Consider the following 22,528-nt stretch of genomic DNA (forward strand, 5'->3'; position numbering starts at 1 on the left):
TCTAATGCACTTTTGTTTAGGACATTCATTCATTACCTGTAGCTCAATTCTTCGTTTTTTTAATGTCAAATTCTCAGCGCCTTTTTCTTGAGAGACGAGAGTGCGGTTACATTTACAAGTATAGAAAAAAAATATTGAGGGAATCCAAATTGTTAAATTAGTAATATTAATTATCATCTGCTAGTATTTCTTGCAGTGTGTAGAGATTAATGCACAATGGTGGAAAAGAGTCTCCCTTGTGGAGAAGATGTTCCCAAGCGGCAGCTTTTTGAAATGATGAAGGAAATTGGTCCAAGCAGCACATCTATTCAAGAGAATTTTGATAAAATTCTTCTGGAGTGGATTGACAACTCGAATAATTTTACACATGAAATTGCTACTTCATTTATTTACATGCTAAATGATACGTCAAAATACAATAAGGGCTCAAAGTATAAAGAAAAAAACGATAATGATTTCTCCGAAGTTCTAAGAGCTAGATGGAACGAATTGAGTAATAACAAAAATGATCAAAATTTATTAGTTCAGAATTCTAGAGAAGACATTAGGTTGGGCTGGAATTCCTCTGTGTTTGTAGAAGGAATAAATAAAATAATGAAAATTCAGGAGTCCAAGAATAAGCAATTCAATGCTAGTTGGAGTGATATTATTAATGATATTATTGACAACAGTGACTTATTAGATCTAACTGATGATGATGGAAGCTTTGAATTATTCTGTTCACTTCTTGGCGAATCATATCGAAGGGATGAGAATAGAGTTTATAACCCAAAGTTTAACGAACTGTATTATAAATTAGATCCTTTTTTAAAAGAATGGAAAAATTCTGACATTCAAGCTCTTTTTCTTTTAAAAATCTGTAAAATGAGCTATGAAATCAATAACAGGAGTTATAACCTACAACAAAATGACTATTCAAATGATATATTAGAAGATACATTAATTGAAAATACAGTAAATTTTGACTCTGTCTACACAAATATGAGTAACTACTCAATTATATTAGATGCGAGCCCAAGGATTCACAATTCAATTATTTCAATGTTTGAATCAGATGAATCTCTTTTGGAACTCCTTAAAGATGGCTTACTTGGGACCCCGTGTGATGATCTACTCGAATCCAAATTACCAAAAATCGGAATTTTTCATACTAGAGGTTCGTGTGGATTACTAATTTGTCATGACTTGCTTATGGCAATTATTCGTGTAATTAATCGAATTAATAATCAGAAATTACTGGAACTCCTTAAACATCTTATTCTTTATGAGATGCCAAAATATTCACCGATTGGCTTACTCTCTTCTCTAGGAGCAATTTATGATGACTTCCCTCAAACTATTTCGATATCTAGTGAGCTAGCTGGCAAGATAAGCGAGTCATTTGATATATTAATACCAAACAATGAAGTCACAAAAGTTACACTGATTAAAATGGCAGTTTCTAGTGCTCAAGAGTTTATTTTATTTCCTATTTCAAAAATAGTTCCAACTTCTCATGGGAAAGAATATGATATTGGTCCTCGTTTTGGGGCAATTATGCAAATTATACTTGCTTCTTCGGAAAAATCCAGGAATGGTAACAGCCAAACGCAGTTTATGCGAGACATGATTAGTATAATTTCATTCTTTTACAGAATTTCGTCCACTCTCCTCATCTCGAAATTAAATTCGCTTTCGCGGGATTACTTATGGAAGTTTTTGGACTCCGAATGGAAGACTTTACCTCATTTCTGTAAAATGAACGTTTCTAATTCTTTATCCAGAATTTTGTCTAGAGATCAGCCTGATTTATTGAAAGATTTAGAATATTCTCACGACTCGATTGATTATTATCATTGGTGGTTTCTCTGCATAGATATTGTATTTTCTGGAATTAGTATATCTCAAAATTCTGAATTGGGACTATCTTCTAATATATGTGACGAAATTAGTAATTGCGCTGTTAATGTCCTATTTACTCTTTTTAGAGAGGAACTGGAGGATGAAAACATTGAAACTCCCCTATTCATTATTGCTATTATGGACTATATCCGGGCTAGGCTTGTATACATGACTTATGTTTCTGCTGAACTTCAAACTATTTTGGTAAACAGAAAAACATCATTCCCTTCTTTCCCTGTTGATAAAGCTGCAAGTTTTAAAGTTTTTGCTGCTAGAGTTGTTCGTAGAAATTTATCATTGGGTTCTTCTCAGCTATATCAGCCTAAGGAATGTTGGATTTCTTCATTTGAAACTCCCTCATTTAAGTTTTCTTGTTGGCGTATTAGCTCCTCTTCTATTCTCGCGATTCAAGAAGCAATTTTGGAATTTGGGGCAAATATTAAAGGATATGAGAGCTCTCCAATTTCTGAGCTTCACGATGCTTTACTGGAGTTTGAAAAGATTAAAGATACAAATAATTTACAAGATAAAAACTCCTTGGGCTATATTAATAAAGATTCTAACTCTGAAGTTCTGTTAAACCCTTCTGTAAACGAAAAGGATTCGGAAAATAAAAGCTCTACTAAAATTAATTGTAGTTCTGAACTTTCAGAAATTGAAAATGAAGGAAATGTATTTGAGGTAAATAAAGTCAACGAGTTTTTGTCCAAATGCTATTCAGGTGAAATTACTGTCCCCGAATTAACTGTTGAATTAAAAAAAATGCATTCCATTTCAAATGACCCAAGCAAAAATGTCAAAATCTTCAATACTTTCTTACAAACCTTATTTGATGAATGTAGATCTTATCCTAAGTATCCTAATCCAGAACTTAAGATTACTGCCGAAATTCTGGGGATTTTAGTCAGAGAAGATCTGCTTATTTCATCCGGAAATGCATTAGTGTTTGTATTACGATGTATTATTGAAGCTCTTAGAAAAAGCCACTGGACCAAAATGTTTTGCTTTGGAGTATTTGCCATGGAAATGTTCATTGACAAATTTATTTCTTTCCCTCAGTTTCTCTCTGCAATAATTAATATGTCTCAGCATTTAAAACATGCAATAGAGCCATACGTTACTTATTGTGAGTCTTGTATTGCCGTTCTTCCAGAAAATTTAAAAAATAAGTTATATATTGAAGAGAGTATACTTGAGTCACTGAACATAAATCCTCCTCCAAGACCTGATAGTATTGTCTCAAAAACACATCCAGAGATTATTAACTTTGAATACAGACAAAAGGAGAGCGTTGAAAGCGCTTATAAACCAAGTAAATCTATTAACAAGCTCGGAAGTTTTATCACTTTAAATCTTTCGGAAAGGAAAGTGCTTCCAACCGGAATTACAATTGATCAACTCCAAGGCTTTGGTTTGGGCAGTTTAGAAAAACTGATGAATGATCCTGAAATATTCAGCACTCTTGTAACCCCCTCAGAAAATGTAATTGAACATATTTTCACTATATGTAATACACTTGCGAGCACAAATATTGACGCTAAAGCTGTAGAAATGGCTGATATTTTAAATAAAAACCCTGAATATTGTCATTGGTTTGCATTTTATCTTGTCAAGAATAGAGCATCTAAGGAAAAGAATAACCATTCTACTTACATAAACTTCTTGATTAAATTGGATAAATTGATGCCAAAAAAATCAACTAAATTATTTGAAGAAAAAGCTGAATTAGAAACACCACTAACTCACAATGGGAATGGAGAAGAAAGTAGAATAAACATAATTGAAATTACTACACTTGCTAGTTACGACTGTATTAAGGCCTTGTTGCGCTATGCAAGCATATTGAATGAGGTTTCGTCGTTCGTAAATGTACTACGCCATTTAGGATGCTGGTTAGGTCAGATTACAATTGGGATTAACCGTCCTATTATCCACAAATACCTGAACCCCAGGCAAGTACTTGTAGATAGTTATTCAAAAGGTTTTATCGCTTCTGTTCTTCCTTTTATTTGTAAAATACTGGAAAACGTTAAAGGAAGCTATTATCATCCACCAAACCCTTGGACAAATAATATCTTATTTACTCTGGCAGAAATTCATTCGCTTGCAAATAACACAAATTCTCATATGTTCGAGGTAGAACTCTTATTCAAACAACTAGAGCTTAATCTCGATGATTACGTTGGTAAGTCCAACTATTTAGGTTTTAACAACCATGCAAACTATATTGAGCAACATAAGACTCTAAACGAAAAGCAAAGGGGGCATAGTATTTATCTAAAAGGCCAAAATGAGCAAAATTCTCACATAACTGTAGGAAGCTCATTTGAACGTCCACATGTTAATAATCTAATTAATGGCTCTTTAAATCCATCTGCCAGCTTATATCAACTAGGTTCCAACATTGGTGATACACAGCTTGCTTCAACCTTCATGCCACCTAACCACTCATCCCAGATGATACACCAACAAACTCAACAGCAGATTCCATCGTCCGATATACAATTTTGGGCCAATAAAGTACTGATTTCTCCCTCTATTGTATTATTTCAGATACAGCCATCACTTAGGCCTTTGGTACCACTAGCTCTAGACAGATCAATAAGAGAAATACTACAAGTTGTAATTCCAAGATCAGTCAGAATTGCTGCAATTACTACTAGAGAAATTATTGGCAAGGAATTTGCTTTTGAGACTGATGAAAATATTTATAAAAGAGCAGCACATCTAATGGTTGCCGCTCTATCTGGTTCTATGGCTATTGCAGCATGCCGTGAGCCCCTTAGGGTCGCATTCACTGCTCAATTGAGACAAGTATTGCACCCGACACCATCAAGAGATGGTGAAGACCATGTATTGATTGAACAGGTTGTTCAAGTTATTTGTAGTGATAATATTGATTTAGGTTGTCAAATCATCGAACAGGCTGTGGTTGAAAAAGCTATAGAAGAGCTAGATGAGGTCATCTCTCCGGGGATTATTGCAAGAAGGAAATCAAGAGAGTCTGGGCATCAATTTGTTGACACAGACTTTTATGGAGGGCCGAATACTCAGAATTCTGCTGCTTATTGGTCCTCACTACCAGATAATTTAAAGTACAAACATAATTCTATGAGGCATTTGCAACTTTATAAAGATTTTTTGCAATTCACCTTGATGAGAAGTTTAGAAAGAAGAGAACCTTTTACCCAATATGAGTTACAAAATAATTTGCAATCTAATCAAACAATAATACCTTTATATCAACATGGATCTAGTGATCACTTTGGTAACCAAAGCCTAACTCAACAATGGAACAGTTCTAGTACAAATTTGTATTCACAACAACCTGAAGGTGCCCAAAGTTTCAATTCTGTTAGGAATGATAATACTAACTCTCAAATGCCCTCTTCTAATCAGTCTCAAATAAACACTGCATCCTCAACTATTGTACAACCCCCAGAACCCGTAAGAGTGCCTCTTGTTTTTGAGTTGGCATATTTACCTCTGATGATGCGTATCGACGAATGCTTGGGTCAAATAAAGGATGTAATACGCGAAATTGCCCTATACCCTCCCATTTTTTGTAAACAACTGATTCCTCCGGTAAGTAATAATTTAAACGAAGGTATAGTTGTTAATCAGAATATTTTATGCTCAAAACCGCTGGGATCTAATGTTACCCCATATGTTCCCAAATCAACAGCACATCCGGTTCTTTCTGTTTTATCTTCTCTCCAATCTGATCACATTTTATTTTATTTGTGCAGAGTATTACACTCTATTGGAAAATCTGCATCACATAGAGAAGATGTTTTAATTGGAATTTCTCAAAAATTATTTAAAACGCTTTTTGACGCGGGTGCCGCTTTTCAGCAAAGTACAACGGGTCTACTCCCCTCAAGTAGATGTATTGCTTCCTCACTTGGTTTTGATGCAGCTTTATTACACATCGAGGTATTCCTGGCGCTTTGTAATCAAATTTCATTCTATAGCTCAAAATTCTGGTTGAAGCTTAGAAAAGAGGCAATAGGATGGTTTATTTACACTATAGAGGATCCAAAATACTCCGTTGACATTGTAATTGGGGCTTTGAGATATGATCTCATCTCATCGGGTGAGCTTGATGCTTCTCTATCGAATATTTTAGATACTGTAATTTCTACACTAAATGATACTAATTCGGCAATTGGTGGTAATAGTAGATGTTTGCGAATTATTGAGTTTATTTACAAACTATTTTTCAGAAGTATTGAAGATTGGCACTATCCAATTACTAAGAATTTACCAAACACCACTCAAAACTTGAATAGATTATCAAGTGATACTGCGGCCTTCCAAAACAGTAATATTTCTACAATACCAATAGTCCTTCCAGGACTTTATTATAAGCCTTACCCTTACACAACTAATTTGGGGGAACTTAAAAGTAAAGTAGAGAGTATTTTATTGGAGTTAGAATCCAACAAATCAATTGTTTTTCATGAAATGTGGATAGGTGACCAATGCCCGGAGATTTTGAACTTTTGTTCAGTAATTCAGTGTAACTTAGATACAGTATTAAACCCAAGATATATTGCACTACCTATCCCCATGAAACTACTCCCCGATACTATGAAAGGAATAAGCATAATTTTTGATGAATGGATCTTGTTACTGAGAATAACCATTTTCAATGGGGTTGGAGGCTCCGAACGTAATAACCCATACAGAAATTTGTTTCTTCAGAGGCTTTCTAGACAAGGGTTATTAAGAATGGATGACACTACAGAAAAATTGTTTACTGCATGTATTGAAAGAGCAGTTTATTTAAGTTTAAACCATAGTACAGGTGATTTAAACACAGATAATTCTAATTCGGAAAATAATACTGATCCTCGCAATAATATGGACCCATTTCCAATAGATTCATTAGTAAGGTTGATTACAACTATGGCAAGGTATGTAGATCCACAACAAATGGCTGCAGTCGTAATAACGCACAAATTCCTATCTATACTAACTAGAATTATTCATAAAGGTGCAGAGTCGCCCAACTTTAATCAAAGGCCATACTACAGAATTTTCTATTCTCTGTTACAAGAATACGAAAGTATCGGATTCAACACTGAAATGATACACTTCACCTGCATACTAAGTGTTGTCCATCACCTTCAATATCTAAATCCTAATAGAGTCCCCGGATTTACATATTCTTGGATTCAGATTATTTCAAGTAATCGATTCTTTCCATATCTCTTACGCCATGTAAAAGGATGGCAACCGTACCAAGCTTTATTATTACAACTTTTTATTTTTATATCACCATTTTTGAGAAGTGTACAGCTATCAAGTAACATTAAAACAATTTATGGTGCGCTACTACGAATCCTTTTGGTACTGCTACACGATTTTCCAGAGTTTCTCTGTGACTACAGTTGCAGTTTCTGCGATGTTCTACCTGTAAACTGCATACAAATTAGGAACTTAATTTTATCCGCGTTCCCAAGAAACATGAAACTACCTGATCCATTTTTACCTACTTTGAAAATCGAAAATCTTCCTGAGATGAAGCTAATTCCTAGGATGATTGCAAACTATGGTGTTTATATTTTGCATAAGGATCTAAAAGCAAATATAGATCAATTCTGGATTACCAGAGATGTATCGATCCTTCCTCTTATTACAGAAATTATTAAAATACCGAAGGATGAGGCACTTAAATGCGGCACTAAATACTCTTTCCCAATAATAACAGGTTTATTGCTATACATTGGAATATATCTCCCGAATGGAAATGACTCTAGTTCAAATATTGATAGCTCTCACAATGGAATGCATAATATCATTAATTCCGATCCATTAAATAACTCAATTGAATCCACACAGAAATTAGATCAAACGGTAAATTTAAAGAGTGATCCGTTAGATACTTTGGAAGATCCATCTCTTTCAATCATTTTATTTCTTTGCAAGGATCTGGATATGGAAGGACGTTTTGTGCTCATATCTGCAATGACAAACTTTCTTGGATATCCTAATTCTTACACATACTACTTTAGCTCGCTTATTTTGTGGTTGTTTTCCAAAAGTAATGACTCTATTGTGCAGGAACAAATCACAAGGATACTTCTAGAAAGGCTTATCGTACACAGACCACACCCATGGGGCCTTTTAATCACATTTATTGAGTTGATTAAGAATCCAAAATATGCATTCTGGAACTGTTCATTCGTACACTTGGCTCCGGAAGTTGAAAAGCTCTTTCAGTCTGTTGCACAAACTTGTCTAGGTCAAGGCCCTAATAAGACGAGTTCAGTGAATCCTGCATGAGAAGTAGCTTTTCTCTTAATTTATTTATTTTATTATTTAATTAAAGTTAGATATTATATAAGTCGATATTATTTGCTTCAATATCTTTGCAACAATTAATGAACTTGATCTTACTCTGATTTCAATTGACTTCTCATTGTTTCCCTTGGCATTTATCTTACTTTCCCCGCAAGATTCATTGTATTTGTTGTCACAAGGTATTATTTTAAGCATGCAGGGTATTCTTTTACGGCTAGACAAATATAAAGTAGATGTTCCGCTATAAATCATTGAATTTGAAACATTTGGATCATCTAAATTATCAATTGCGCTATATATGCAAAAGTTTAGTAGTTGCATATAGATTGGAATTTCGAAGGAAGAAACTCCAAGGATCCCTTTTACTGAAGATTGAGTAAGTTTTTCCCAAAAATGTTCAAACTCTTCTCTACCCATTTTTTTTGTAGGAGCCATAAAGTTCGTAAGTATTACTGGAAGCCTAAAATTAATGCATATCAACTTTGAATAATTACTATCTGCGTCAATTTCTTCAATTTTTTCATTTATTCCCAAAATTTCATCTTTCGAGTTTGAAACAACCCTTACTAACAACGAAATCATTGGAGGATTCAGATAGGGGCCATTACAAATTAAATTAATTCTTTTTTCAAACGTTCCTTCATTATCAAAACTTTTATTCTTTTCATTAGAAATTTCAACATGAAGGTTTTGCGATGTAGAATCAAATATATTTGGAAATGAATTATTAGAGCTCTTTGTAGTTAATTTTTTCTCCTCGCATAAAGTAGAAATACGTTCTATGTTAAATTTCCTATTTTTCTTCTCGTCTTTTCCCATCTTTACAATAATTGTTGACTCTCCAGAAGAATATTTAAAATTTCCATTTGAAAAACCAATGGATAATAGGCTAAAATTATATAAAATCCCTTTATTTGAGAGGCATAAGGAAAGCCAGCTATTTCTACTACAATATCCATCATCTGTATACTTATTGAATTGTTTAGGTACTAAAAAGCTATTCTTTTGAATAAACACTCCATTTAATAATTGTTCCCTACATCTTAGAGACGAATTATTCTGTGATAGCCCATCTACCGGAGTTATATTGCCATTAATAGGAGTAATACTATACTGTGTATTTGCAATAATTGCATTTAAAAACTCGGGTGAATCAATACAATTACCTCTGTTTCCAACTCCAATTTTTAGAACTTCGTAGATTTGATTCTGGGTGTCATGATCAGAATTACAATAAAGCTTCGTAAAAGAAAGCAAAATTGTACTTTTTATTAGTGGAATTTGATCATCATTAGAATCGACACTTAATGTGTCGTTAACAATTAACAACACTTCAACTTGCTGAATAATTGATACTTTATTTGATATTAGTTGTCCATATTCACCCAATATAAAGCATAACCATCTAATTCCAGATCTTGGGTTGAAATGATCGCAATTTTTCAATTTATTTAATAATTTGTATGATTTTATAGTTACATATCTTTGAATACTAATTTCATTTCCAAGTGATTCATTAGCTTTTTCTGTCAAATCAGTGGATTCATTTTTCAATCTAGAATCAAACAGAATATCTATCAACTGAAAAAGGGTATTTTCTGTAATTTCATCAAATCCAGGGTTCGGATCAAGTAAAGATTTCTCGAGAATTTGAAACAATATATTAATTGTCTTGAATGAAACTTCATTTTTGTTTGAAAATCTTCTTATTGTATAGCAAACTGACAAAATTATCTCCTCCAATAATGTTTTAGCTTTTGCTGGAAAAAAAAAATCGCTCGAGCATTTTTGTATTTTATGAATTTCTTTATTGTTTAATTTATCAGAGTTTAATATATATTTGCAGATAACTCCATTAAGAATTTCCTTTGTAATAAAAACCCAATTATTTTTGTTGCAAACGTATGAAAAAATATTTAATAAATTCAAAGTTGCATCTTCATCAATAGAACAAATAAATCTCAGCAATGCAACTAAATTTTTTTTAATTAATTCTTCAACTGCTCTATTTGTTTTAGACTCGAAAATTAATGAAATAGAAATAGAAATATAATCTTTGTTATCTATATATAGTAAACCTTCAATAAATTTTCCCATTAAATGGTTAATATTAGCTGGGAACTCTTGATTATAAGTTCTGTTGATATATTTCGTCATCTCTACAGCAATACCAATTATGCATTGGAATTCAATTTCATCACAGGTGGAACTAAAATTTGAATTGTATTCATTTACTGATTTTATTGCATGGATCGCATTAAAAAATACGTCTTCCATTATCTTATTTATTTTGTAATTTACAAAATAATCGTTATTAATTTCAGGGAACAATTGTAGAATTCCTATTAGCTTAACCTGAAGCCAAAACATTGGAATTTTATGAAATCTCCAATTTTTAACTTCTTTGTATAACCTGACTCTTGAAAGAGTAAATATTAAATTTGGAACGATAAATTCCCAACTCCTAACCAATTCAAGATTTAAATTAGAGTCTATTATTTCTCTTTCATCAATAAGTACGGAATGATCTGTTTCATGTTTATTTGGGTTTTTTTCAAAATTTTCTTTTGGATCCAAGTAATCAGTACTTGCATAATATTTTAAACTATTTCTGATAAAAACGCATTGAGAAATTAGACAATCAGCACTTCTCTCAAATTGAAAATATTTTATTAGTCTTTCTCCCCATTCGTATGCCCTCAACCGATCAGGACAACATTGAAATAACTTGGTTAAACAACAAATTGCTTTTGATCTGACAATATGTGTGTCATTAAACTGTTTTTCAACAGGTATCTCTGCAAGTTTCTTTACATCTATAAAAAGATTGTCTGCAAAGTCTAAAGTTGCAGAATTGCCTATGAAGTTCAATGCAAGTAAACAATTTTTGATTTTTTGTTTTCTAACATTACAATTTTTACCCGAATAATTTTTCCCTATTTCTGCTGAAAAAGGACTAAAATTTTTTGATTTATCAGAAATTTTTTCCTTTCCCATTAATACTTCAAAGCAATTATTTAAATCACTCTTTATTGTATTTATCAATAATCTAAGTAATTCTAAATTCCCTCTGTAAATGATTGAAGCAGCAATATATCCGCATTGTTTAAATTCAAAAACATCTGAACTAACCAACTCTAAAATTTCAAGCCAACCAAAGTCGATTTCATAACCCATTACATTTATGTATGCTAATCTCCAAATTATTTTTTCTTTATCCTTTAGAGTTAGTTGGCGATCTTTTCTATAGCTGTCATTCGTCTTCCCCAAAATCGATTTTAAATTAGAAATCTCATATTCAACTAGTTCCATGTTATATTAATAAAAACGAATATGAGAATATTATTATTTATTTAAATTAGTTTCATACTTTATTTAGATCAACCACTATTTTGTGAGGGCCTTATAAAACGTTTTTTTGCTGCGGGTAGAAATGCTTTAACATCAAATTATTAATAAAAACTGAAATAAATAGAATTTGTTTAACAATATTTTTAATTAACTCTATTGTTCTAACTTGATAAATTTCCTAACATTCGTGCATTATTCAACTATTTTTTGACTTTTTCAAAAAATTAGATTGTTGGATTATTATTTTATAATAATAGCTTAATACTAAGATTTCTATTAATATCGATTTGATATTTTTTGGATGATAAATATCTAACTAATTAAACTTTAAGAATTTTTCATCAAAAAATCAAATAAGTATTAAAATATCAAACTTTCATTCAAATATTAAGCGATAATCAAATATTTTTAGTCAACTTCGTTAAAGATATAGCTTCAAAGTTTAAAACTAGTAGCTATCTATCGAAAAATATTACGGTTATTTAGCTCCTAATTTCTAAATTTAATTACTCAAAAAATTTATAAGAAAACAATTAAATTTATGTAAAAAAACTAAGTAATCTTTAATATTTGCTTAAGTTTAAACTCCAAAGAATTTGCAGCTTTCTTTTCAGCCTCTAGTCCATTGGGGCTTCCATCATTCTTATTTTTCTTATTCTCAAGCTTTTTGAAATTTTTGTGATCGAATCCGTATTTTCTTTTACTATTATTAATTGATAAAAATGACTTTAATTCGGCAGCTATGGGATGATCGTTTAAATTCATCTCATGTCTAATTTCAGCTTTATTCTTTACCTTTTGAAATCTTGGGTCTGAGTGATCATTATTCTTATTTTTTACTTTAGAGTTATATTTTTTATCTTTAATTGATAATTCTTTTCTTCCCACTTGCTTTAAACCAATATTTTGATTTTTCAACCAATAATCACTAAAATCGTTTTTTTTTCTGTTTTTCTCAGTTTTATGATTAAACTGAGAATCAAAATAACTTATTTGTTTATTTATTATCTCTAATTGATTTTCATCTTTAAGGTTCTGAATATATGGTAGCAAAGGAATGCACTCAGAAGACTTAACACTGATACCTCTTAATTTAGAACACATACCATTCAAATTATTTGCATTAATTTGTGTTTCATCCAACAAAATATCAAGAATTGTTGAAGGATAATGCTCCTTGTTAACTTTAACTCCGCAATATACAGATACAACTGTTCCAACTGTTCCAAAAGGTAGCAATCCATTATTAGTTTTTGTATAAACTACCCTAGTCCCCAGTGGATACCCAAATCTTGAAATTATTTTATTCATGCCTGAGTTAAATTGATTTCCTGACTGATTAAAATATTCATTTCTAAATAATTTTGACGAATCCATGTAGCTATCTTTTGTCTCAATTTTAGAATTTAAAATTAGTCTTTCCAATCTAGAGATTGTTGAAGGAAGCATTGTTGCTGAATTAGTTTGTGAAGATAAAAATGGTACATTTCTATATAATTTGCTTTTAATTACCTTAATCATTACGTTAAATTTGAAGTCTTGATCTTTTGAATCATTTAAATCAGTGTAAATATCCTTAACATGTATTTTCTTTATATTAACGAATATGTTCTCAGTTTTTTCATTACTACTGTCAACACTCAAGGTTTCTTTTGAGTAGGCATCACCTTTTCCTTCAGTATTTATCCCGGTCTCAATTAATTGTCCTTGATCTAATGATAGCAAACTTTTAAAAATAACCAAAACAAAACAAGGAAAAAGTTCCAAGTATTCTATTATAGATTTTATTGTTTCATTGCTAACAATAGGAGTCCCAAACCCTACAACAGTATTCGATGATGTAATAAATGAATTTTGGTCTACGAATTTACTGTATAGCGGTAAATAAAACTTATTTTTTAATTTATTCTCAAATTTAAAAAGGTTCATAGATATTTCCTGCAAGGTATTATCATTGCACTTCACTTGAATTGGCCCAATAATGAGCTTTTTAATAAACAATATTGAATAACTCATATATTTAAGAGATGTAGTAGCATCCAAACCACACTTTAACATTAAACAATTTAACAAGGGTTTATATATTATTTTCGCAACATCTTCAATAGAAAACCACTGTATAGAAGATAAGTCTTCCAAGGCATATTCGAAGATTCTGTTCTGAAGTTGTTCTACTTTAATTTTGTCTTTTGGGATTTTAAATACCACTAATCTTTGAACTTCATCTATAATTGTACCAACGCATCCATAGTTTGGATTTTCTTTATTAATGCAAAGGAATTTGTCACCCAAATTGATTTCATTAATTTGCTTAAAGCATTCAGTATTACCCTCTTTTATATCTGAATATAATATTATTAGTGGTAGTAAATAGTGCTTTGATATTTTTGAGTAATTAAATTCAACCTTACCACTCTCAGAAGTGTAACTACTTTCAGCAACTCTAGCTTCAACAAGACAATTAATTGGATCAGATAAATTGTTAAACCCAGCGTCCAAATCTTTAGAGTCTATAATTTCTTTACCGTTAACTAATTTTGAAATAGAAAGCAATTCTTCATCAACATTGATTAAATTTGAGGGGGCAAGAACAATTCCTCGCTTCCTTAGAAATAAATTTTCATTAGATAATAAACGAATAAACTCTTTAGGATTATAATTGGGTTCAATAACAGGTTTCGTCAACAGCTTCGGTCTAACTATATGTCTGAAAGTTTTTAACGAAACAAGTTCCGCAACCTTCACTCTAGGATAGTCAACCAATATTCTTATACCTGGATTTTTTGTATTAATAGAAGGTAAGAAAAGTTTATTCAAAAAATCCTTTGAAATATGAGATGAAGATATTAAAGAAAAAATTGATTCATTGCTACTTTCAGCCCCAAAAATATTTATCCCGGAATTATAATAAGTTTTATAAGGAATTCTGCAAAAGTTTGGAAATCGGCCGAAAGGCAATATTGTATTATCTAGTAGATAATTGGGGAAGTTTGATACACCATCAGGAAAAACTGGATGGTAAAATGGTTTTGAAACGACCTTTGAGTTAGTGATGGAAGGTAAATATGAACTCACTGTACTTTCAATCTTCGAAGTAGGTAATGCATAATTATCTAAATAGAAAATAGATGGTATCCCTTCCTGATTTCTTGTTACATCTTCAATATCCAAAAACTGCGAACCATTAATAATAGATGAGTGAGTATTTGTACTTATATCAATTAAATTATCTAATTCATTTTTTTTTAAATAAAATTTATACCGATCTTTCAGCTCATATTCAGAATTAGTCTTTTGCTTAACTTTAAAATTTCTAAAATCGGAGTCGTAAAAACCATAATTTGAAAGAACATATGTAATTGAGTCTAATAAAAGAAATTCATCAATGAAAGGAATTAATGTTACACCACCCCATGGAACTTTGACACCTTCCATGTCAACTTCAAAGTTAACTGGATAGAAACTTAATAAGGGTGAACTTGGATTAGTGAACAGCTTTCTAAATGGTTTTGGTAAAAGATCCTTACTACTTGAAGGGAGTACTCCCATTAGCTGTTCGAATGGTTGTAACGGATTTCCTTTAATAAACCGAAATGCTAGCCCATTAAGTTTGATCTCCTCTGAGTACATTGTATGAATAAACATCAATTTAGAGGAGCCATAATTAACTATATCATCTCTACTCAATGGTGAAATATTCTTATTTTGCAACCAAAAACTTAGAACAATAGCAATATCGCATGCAAACGGTGCATATCTATAAGGGTAATACCATCTCCAGGAAGGGACACCTCTAAAATAATAATAGCTTACCCATTGCAAACCTTCCAAGTAACAAAAAACAATGTCTTCAATAGAATTAGTCGTTATTCTATTAGAATCTATTTTAGATTTAACATTCCCTAGATTTAGAAAATCTGAATTTACTGGGAAAAACTTATCGATATTTATTGCCATCTTCACAAAATAATACCTCCAACGCATAACATTAAAATTTTCAGGTCTAGTTTCTTGCCACTTTGCCCTGCAGCTATCTTGTTCTATAGAGTCTGACCTCATAAACCTTGGAACCCCTATTAAATCTGAATTAATTTTATCTCGGTCTGGGATAACTTTTTTCCAATAATCTGGATTAGAAATACGTTTTTCAGCCTCTTCTTTTTCTGATATAATATGCCAAATTAAAAATCTTAATAAATTTATATAATTGATTCTACCACAATCTTCAAGTATCCAAGGAGAACTACTTAACTTCAATAAAAAAAAATGAGCCAAATACTTTTTATAGCTACTTATTATTCTAGCTAGTCCTTGATCAACAGTATGAAATGGAATATGAGGGAGAAAATCGTTTCCAACAATGAAACCCAAGATAATAAAATCATCGATAAGACGTTCACTATCTATCAGAACATCATCCCAAATACAACTCCGATCCTGCAAATCATTGTTAAGTCCAGTTTTGAAACCAGAGCATAAATTTAACTCTTCAATGCTTAAATTTCTTGGATTTAAATCATTTATTATATAGTCTCTCAAAATAGAGATATGCAAAAATTGGAACTTTTCCTTTGTACAAACTGTTCTACTTTCACAATTTCTTGAACTTGAGAATTTTATTTCTTCTCTCAACAAAGAAAAATGTGGTTCATGAGATGCGAGAGAAAGCATTATCAAATCAGCATCAAGGCCATATAAGCAATGAGTTGTGTTGTTATTATAATCTTTTTGGGATTTAATGCAACGTATAAAATCCATTATTTTATGTTCACCTTCACCAGGTACGTCAGCTCCACTTAAAATAACCTCTAAATTTGTCCATAATGAATCAGTATGTATTTGATAATTGATAAAAAATTCCAATTGTCTTCGCAACTCATGCATAAAAGTTGTGCCAGGAGTTATGCAATTTGAATCAAAAACATTACTTTTCGTAGTATCAATAGAATTATTTTTCTCCATAGTCTTAAGAAGCTCCGAATCCCTTGCGGATCTAAATCTTCTACTTCTTTGCTGATTCATTTTAGCTCTGGGAGCAACACCATCAACAGCAATATAAAGCAATTTTCTAGGCTTAGCTATGTATACTAACTTATTTATATATCTAAAAATAGCAGCCCAAATTTCTGGAGACCCTTTTTCAGACAAATTAATTCCATTAGTTGGAGTGCACATTTCACTGGAATTCACGCTATTGTGAGCAATTCCATTTACATCCAAATATAAATTATCGAATGGTGGTGTAATTCCATCCGATATCTCCTCATTAATTTGAGGATACCTTTCTGAAATCCATCTATAGAACCTAGAGATCCCCATTTCAATACAATAGTATTTAAAATAACCCGTAAAAAAAAAAATTCAATCCTACCGCCAAATTAAATTTCCGTCTTATCGATTATTTTCATAGATCGATTCAAGAATAGCCAATAAGAATATACTAAAAATCTAAGAACACTCAATACAAGACTGCTTGTTGAGTTTTTATTCAGACAAAATTCTAATATTTTTAACGGAACAAATTTTGAGAAATTTTGGATCCTTTAAAGTATGAAATTCGTCTGAATATGAAATTTTTTGATTAATGAGAAAGCGACTTGATAAACACCAGTCCGGGTTGAGCAGGTGGGATGGCCGAGCGGTCTAAGGCGCTAGTTCGAGGTGCTAGTTTTCGCGGGTTCGAATCCCGTTCCCATCACTTTTTGACTCAAAAACAAATAAAAGTTAGAGTTCTATCTGGTGGAACTATCAACTAGTTTGGTCTTTTCTAGATAATTTTTTAAGATGTTTTTAGCGATAATAAAATCATTATTTATTGAAATTTGGATTTAAGCAGCGTTACAAGTCGGCCCAATGCATGTTGTTTCATATGACACAATCGGGGTTGTTATAACTTTCTTGACACAACCTGTACTAGTTTTCTCTGTATTGTCTGGGCATCTACTATCTGGCTTTGTTACTAAAACACACTCCTTATTGTCGAATAATGTATATGGATCATTACATGTTAATGAGAATGGAGCGTATTCAACAATGTAGCATGTACCATCTTGATCGGTAACATACCCAGATGGACAACTAGAAACTACTGGTGTAGATTCTATCTTTTCACATCCGCCAGATGGACATACCTTAGGTGCAAATCTTGCACATCTATCGCCCAATAGTTGGCTATCAGGAGCACAGCTTAATGAATATGGAGCAAAAACTTCTCTTGAACATACAGTTGTCCTCACAATACTTACTTCTTGCGTAACTGTATGGTGATTGTGATGACCTAGGGCGTGATGATGTCCAGAACCATGGTGTGGATGATTTGAAGATGTTCCTAGAGACCTTTTCGTTCCTTGAGCAACTCCAGCCTCCATTGTGTAACCTGGTGGACAAACAAGTTCTGGAGGGAATGTTCTTATTTTTTCACAATCACCATTTGGACAAACTTTATCTGCATATTTTGCACACTTATCGCTGATAACTATTAATCCTGGTGGGCATGCTAATTCATAATCTGCATATTCATTAGCAATACACCTTTGTCCGCTTCTCTCGAAGTTCTGAGGACAAGAGAGAACTGGTGGTACATAACTGATTCTTTCACAATTATTGTTTGGACAAACCTTTGCTGCTGATTGTTGGCACATATCTCCCAATAATCTAAATCCATCTGGGCATTGTAGCGCATAAGGCTCATAAACATTTCTCATACACTGACTTGCCCCACTGGCTTTGTGACCATGGGATCTAATTGCAACACCAGCCTGAGGTCTATAATATCCAGGTGGACACTCCATTGTTGGTGGAGAGCGAATGAGTTGCTCGCAGTTTCCGTCTGGACAAACTTTAACGGTATGAATTGCACATTTATCTCCGATTATTGAATAATTGTCTGGACAAGAAAGGTCATAGGGTGTATAAATTTGTTTTGTGCATTCTTGTAATAGCTGAACTCCATGTCCATGGCCTACATGATCTGAATGGTGATTTGATTGTGGTCTAGTAAATCCAGGTGGGCATACCATATTCGCAGGTTTGCTTATCAATCGTTCACAATTTCCATTTGGACAGATTTTATTTGTAAATAATGCACATCTATCGCCTAATAATACGAACCCTGATGAACAAACCAGACTATACTCTTCGAAAATAGTTCTAACACACTCAGCTGAAGGTGTTGAATAATGATGAGATCCGGCTGTATGCTTACTAGAAATTGCTGTTTGAATTCCATTAGCGTTCCTATAACCTTGTGGACATGAAAGAGTTGGTGGAACGACAACTTGTTTTCTACAGTCGCCTTGTAAACAAATTTTTTCTGTTTTTTCGACACATTTATCACCGTCTAAAATAAATGGAGATTCGCATTTTAAAATATAAGGTACTGAAATTGTCTTTATGCACTCCGGGGAGGCCAGATTTCTGTGATGATGATGATGATGATGATGATGATGTCCTTGATAAACTGTGCCTGTTTGGTAAACTTGAGTTGGATAAGTTGTGAGAATCTCTTGTGATTGATGAATTACTTGTGGTTGATAATTTGCTTGTCTTTGATGAATTACCTGCGGTTGATTAACAGTTTGTGATTGAACGGGGATAGAAACATTTGAATTGTTAATATGAGTATGGTTTATTGGTTGAAGTGGTTTAGATGATGAGAATCCTGGAGGACAAACCAATTCGGCAGGTTCATTATATATACGTTCGCAATTACCATTTGGACATATTTTGTCCGAGTATGTAACACATTTGTCTGCCACAAGTCTAGATCCAACAGGACAAATAAGGTTATATGGAGCATGGTCTGCATGAATACATTTTATTTGCTGAATAGGAGTAATAACTGGAACTGGTTGTGGTGGTTGGGAAATTACAGGAGCATATTTATGTCCATGAGAATATCCTTTTTGAGAAGTAGATTGAACTCCAGCTAAGTGTCTGTGGTGTGGATGAGCGGAAATATTCATAACCTCATCTATTTGATGATATCCAGGCGGACAAGTTAAAGAAACAGGTGCAGTTACAACCCTTTGGCAACTTTCATTTGGGCAAACTTTTTCTCTTGTAGTAGCACACTTGTCTCCAACTAATGCATATCCTGCAGGACACACAAGATCATATGGTGAATATTTGTTAACTTGGCATTGAGATCCTACATCAACAGAACCTGGTGGACATTTCAAAGTAGGTGGAGTTTTTACAAATTTAGCACACTCTTTCGATCTTGTTCCATCTTGACAAATTGCCTCTAATGGATAATAATTTGTTAAAACACATTCTTTTCCTACAAGCTCGGCATTGTTTTCACAAATAGGTACCGCTGGAACAGAATCAGCTTTCGTGCAGGTTTTAGGAGTAATTTTTGGAACATCCTCACAAATTGGTCTTGGTGCTTCTTTATGATGTTGTGTATGTATATTTTGAGTTTGAATTGGGATAACCTGTGAGTGTGAATGTCCGTGGGAATGGGCATGATGATGTCCTGGATTTTGTATCTCAGATGTCTCATAAACAGTTGATGTTTCTTTCGCAGCTGCTAATCTTCTAAGAGCTTTAACGTCAGGTGTTTTACACTCTGTAACGTAAGTTGTTACTGAACAGTCATATTGGCTTCTTCTAACACATTGTTTACCTGTTTCTAATGAATAACCAGGTGGGCATTCTAAAACTGGTGAACTGATTGATCTCTCAACACAAACATCACCTTCCCTGGTACCAACAGGACAAACATATTGAAGAGCTCCAGGTACAAGTCTTGTGCATGAATCTCCGTCCAATGCAGAACCCGGAGGACATTCTGGTGTTTTTGGTGAGGTAGTTGTTTGAATACATTGTTGATTTTGCAAAGTAAACCCAGTCGGGCATACAGTTGAAGCAGGAGAAAATTGGATACAGTCATCTCCATTAGGTAAGAATCCGTCTGGACAAATAGCATCAATCATTTTTAATGCAGTACATTGGTTACCTTGAAGTGTATATCCAGGTGGGCATTCTGAAACAGGTGGTGCTTCTTTTATTTGTTCACACTGAGATCCAGAAAGTGTATATCCAGGTGGACATTCTCTGTTTGGTGCAGAGAAAGAAGCACAATTTGTACCATTATCAATAAAACCAGTTGGACAAACCATATTTATCCTTTCAACTTTTTGGCATTGTCCGTTTACCAAGTTCGTACCAGGGGGACATTCCGGTTGTGGTGGAGCTTGTGTGGTTTGAGTACACTGTTTTCCAATCAATACAAAACCTGCTGGACATTCCTTTTCTGGTTGGGAAAACTGAACACAATCTGATCCATTGTCAAGATATCCAGGCGGACAAATGGCATCTTCTAGTTCATATGAAATACAATTGTTACCTTCTAAGGTTGTACCTGGTGGACATTCTGTTAATCTTGGTGCGGACTCTGTTTTAACACATTGTTTTCCAGAAAGAGAAAATCCTTGGGGACAAATTTTTTCTGGTGCGGAAAATTGGACACAATCTTCACCATTATCTACAAAACCTGGTGGACAGATTGTATCAACTCTTTCTATTGATTGACATTGGTCATCTTTTAAAATTGTACCTGGTGGACATTCGAATTCCATGGGAGCATTTACCATCTGAACGCATCTATTCCCACTTAATGTAAACCCGGGTGGACATTCCTTTGTTACTGGAGAATATTTTACGCAATCTTTTCCATTGTCCAAAAATTCTGGTGGACAAATAGCATCGATAGCCTGGACTGAAATACATGCATTGTCCTGTAATACTGTACCTGGGGGACACACGGGTTGGGTTGGAGCGGAGCTAGTTTGAATACACTGGAGGCCTTGTAATATGAAATTCGGTGGGCATTCTTTTGCAGGAGCTACATATAGTACACAGTCATCTCCTGAGTCTGTATATCCTGGTGGACAGACCATATCAATATTTTTAATCACTTTACATTTTCCATTTTCAAAAATAGAATTTGGTGGGCATGTTGATTCTAATTCAGTAGACTCTGGTGCCATACATTGTTGTCCTGATAAATTAAACCCAGGAGGACAGATTTTGTTTGCAGGGAGATATTGAACACATCTATTTCCTTCTTCAACAAAACCAGAAGGACAAACGGTATCAATCTGCTGAATTAATTTACATGTACCATTCTCCAGTATAGTGCCTGGAGGACATTCTGGATTAGGAGGAGCGGTGTCTGATTGAACACATTGCTTTCCTGAAAAAACGAATCCTGGTGGACAAGACTTTTCAGGCATTGTGAATGCGACACAATCTCTTCCGTTATCTACGAAACCAGGGGGACATACTGTATCTATCATGTGTTTTGAGATACACTCTGTTCCATGTAATGTAGTACCCGGAGGACAAGATGGTTGTTGAGAAGCGGTTTTAGTAGCAGTACATTGTTTTCCTGATATCTCGTATCCTGGTGGACATTGTTTTAGTGGTGCTGTTACTATCAAGCAATGTCCTTCGTGATAGATTGCTGGTTCCTGACAGAAAGGCATAGGGGGAACCTGGATACGTTGGACACAGACCCCGTTCTCCATCAAATATCCCGGAGGACAACTTTCCAGCGGAGTTTCAACATATGTAGGTACCTGGCCTTTTGTATGTGGCAAAGGGGAGGCTACACCAGGAATATTAGGTTTAACCTGAGGTGCACCAAATGCACCAATAATTAACGACAATAATAAAATATATTTCATAATTAAAAAAAAACTATTTAGTGAAATTGACCTAATAATTAAATTAGGACAGATATTCAAATAGTAATTGAAAATATTAAGGAAAAAACCGTTCATTGAGGAAAAACGGTAATTCGAGGATACACTTGTTAACGTATATACGATACAATTTTCACAGAATTACGTGAGTGCTCATATTAGAGTTTGATATCAATTTATTTACAGGACTGTGTGATAATAGGCTGTCGTTTTATAAGATAGAAATAAATATTGAATTTTTTTTGGAATGTATTCTTTTCAACAATTTTTGATGA

General features: G+C 33.2%; 4 protein-coding genes across 4 annotated transcripts; 1 reads left to right on the top strand and 3 right to left on the bottom strand.

Annotated features, from left to right (window-relative positions):
- Nucleotides 1-216: 216 nt before the first annotated feature.
- ELE39_002352 (cdc39p-like C-terminal Not1) lies at nucleotides 217-8,172 on the top strand (the record flags this gene model as incomplete). The annotated part of the gene is made up of 1 exon (XM_067345202.1): nucleotides 217-8,172. One exon carries the CDS (start codon nucleotides 217-219, stop codon nucleotides 8,170-8,172), a length of 7,956 nt encoding a protein of 2,651 aa, XP_067201970.1.
- Nucleotides 8,173-8,208: 36 nt separating this feature from the next.
- ELE39_002353 (adaptin AP complex subunit alpha ARM repeats) lies at nucleotides 8,209-11,502 on the bottom strand (the record flags this gene model as incomplete). The annotated part of the gene is made up of 1 exon (XM_067345203.1): nucleotides 8,209-11,502. The coding sequence occupies one exon, from the start codon at nucleotides 11,500-11,502 to the stop codon at nucleotides 8,209-8,211; it is 3,294 nt and encodes a 1,097-aa protein (XP_067201971.1).
- Nucleotides 11,503-12,093: 591 nt separating this feature from the next.
- ELE39_002354 (Kem1p-like exonuclease) lies at nucleotides 12,094-16,860 on the bottom strand (the record flags this gene model as incomplete). The annotated part of the gene is made up of 1 exon (XM_067345204.1): nucleotides 12,094-16,860. One exon carries the CDS (start codon nucleotides 16,858-16,860, stop codon nucleotides 12,094-12,096), a length of 4,767 nt encoding a protein of 1,588 aa, XP_067201972.1.
- A 509-nt stretch (nucleotides 16,861-17,369) lies between these two features.
- ELE39_002356 (oocyst EB module wall) lies at nucleotides 17,370-22,235 on the bottom strand (the record flags this gene model as incomplete). The annotated part of the gene is made up of 1 exon (XM_067345206.1): nucleotides 17,370-22,235. One exon carries the CDS (start codon nucleotides 22,233-22,235, stop codon nucleotides 17,370-17,372), a length of 4,866 nt encoding a protein of 1,621 aa, XP_067201974.1.
- Between the last annotated feature and the right edge of the window lie 293 nt (nucleotides 22,236-22,528).

The sequence above is a fragment of the Cryptosporidium sp. chipmunk genotype I genome, assembly GCF_004936735.1.
Source record: "Cryptosporidium sp. chipmunk genotype I strain 37763 chromosome Unknown contig_26, whole genome shotgun sequence".
NCBI classification, from domain to species: Eukaryota; Apicomplexa; class Conoidasida; order Eucoccidiorida; family Cryptosporidiidae; genus Cryptosporidium; species Cryptosporidium sp. chipmunk genotype I.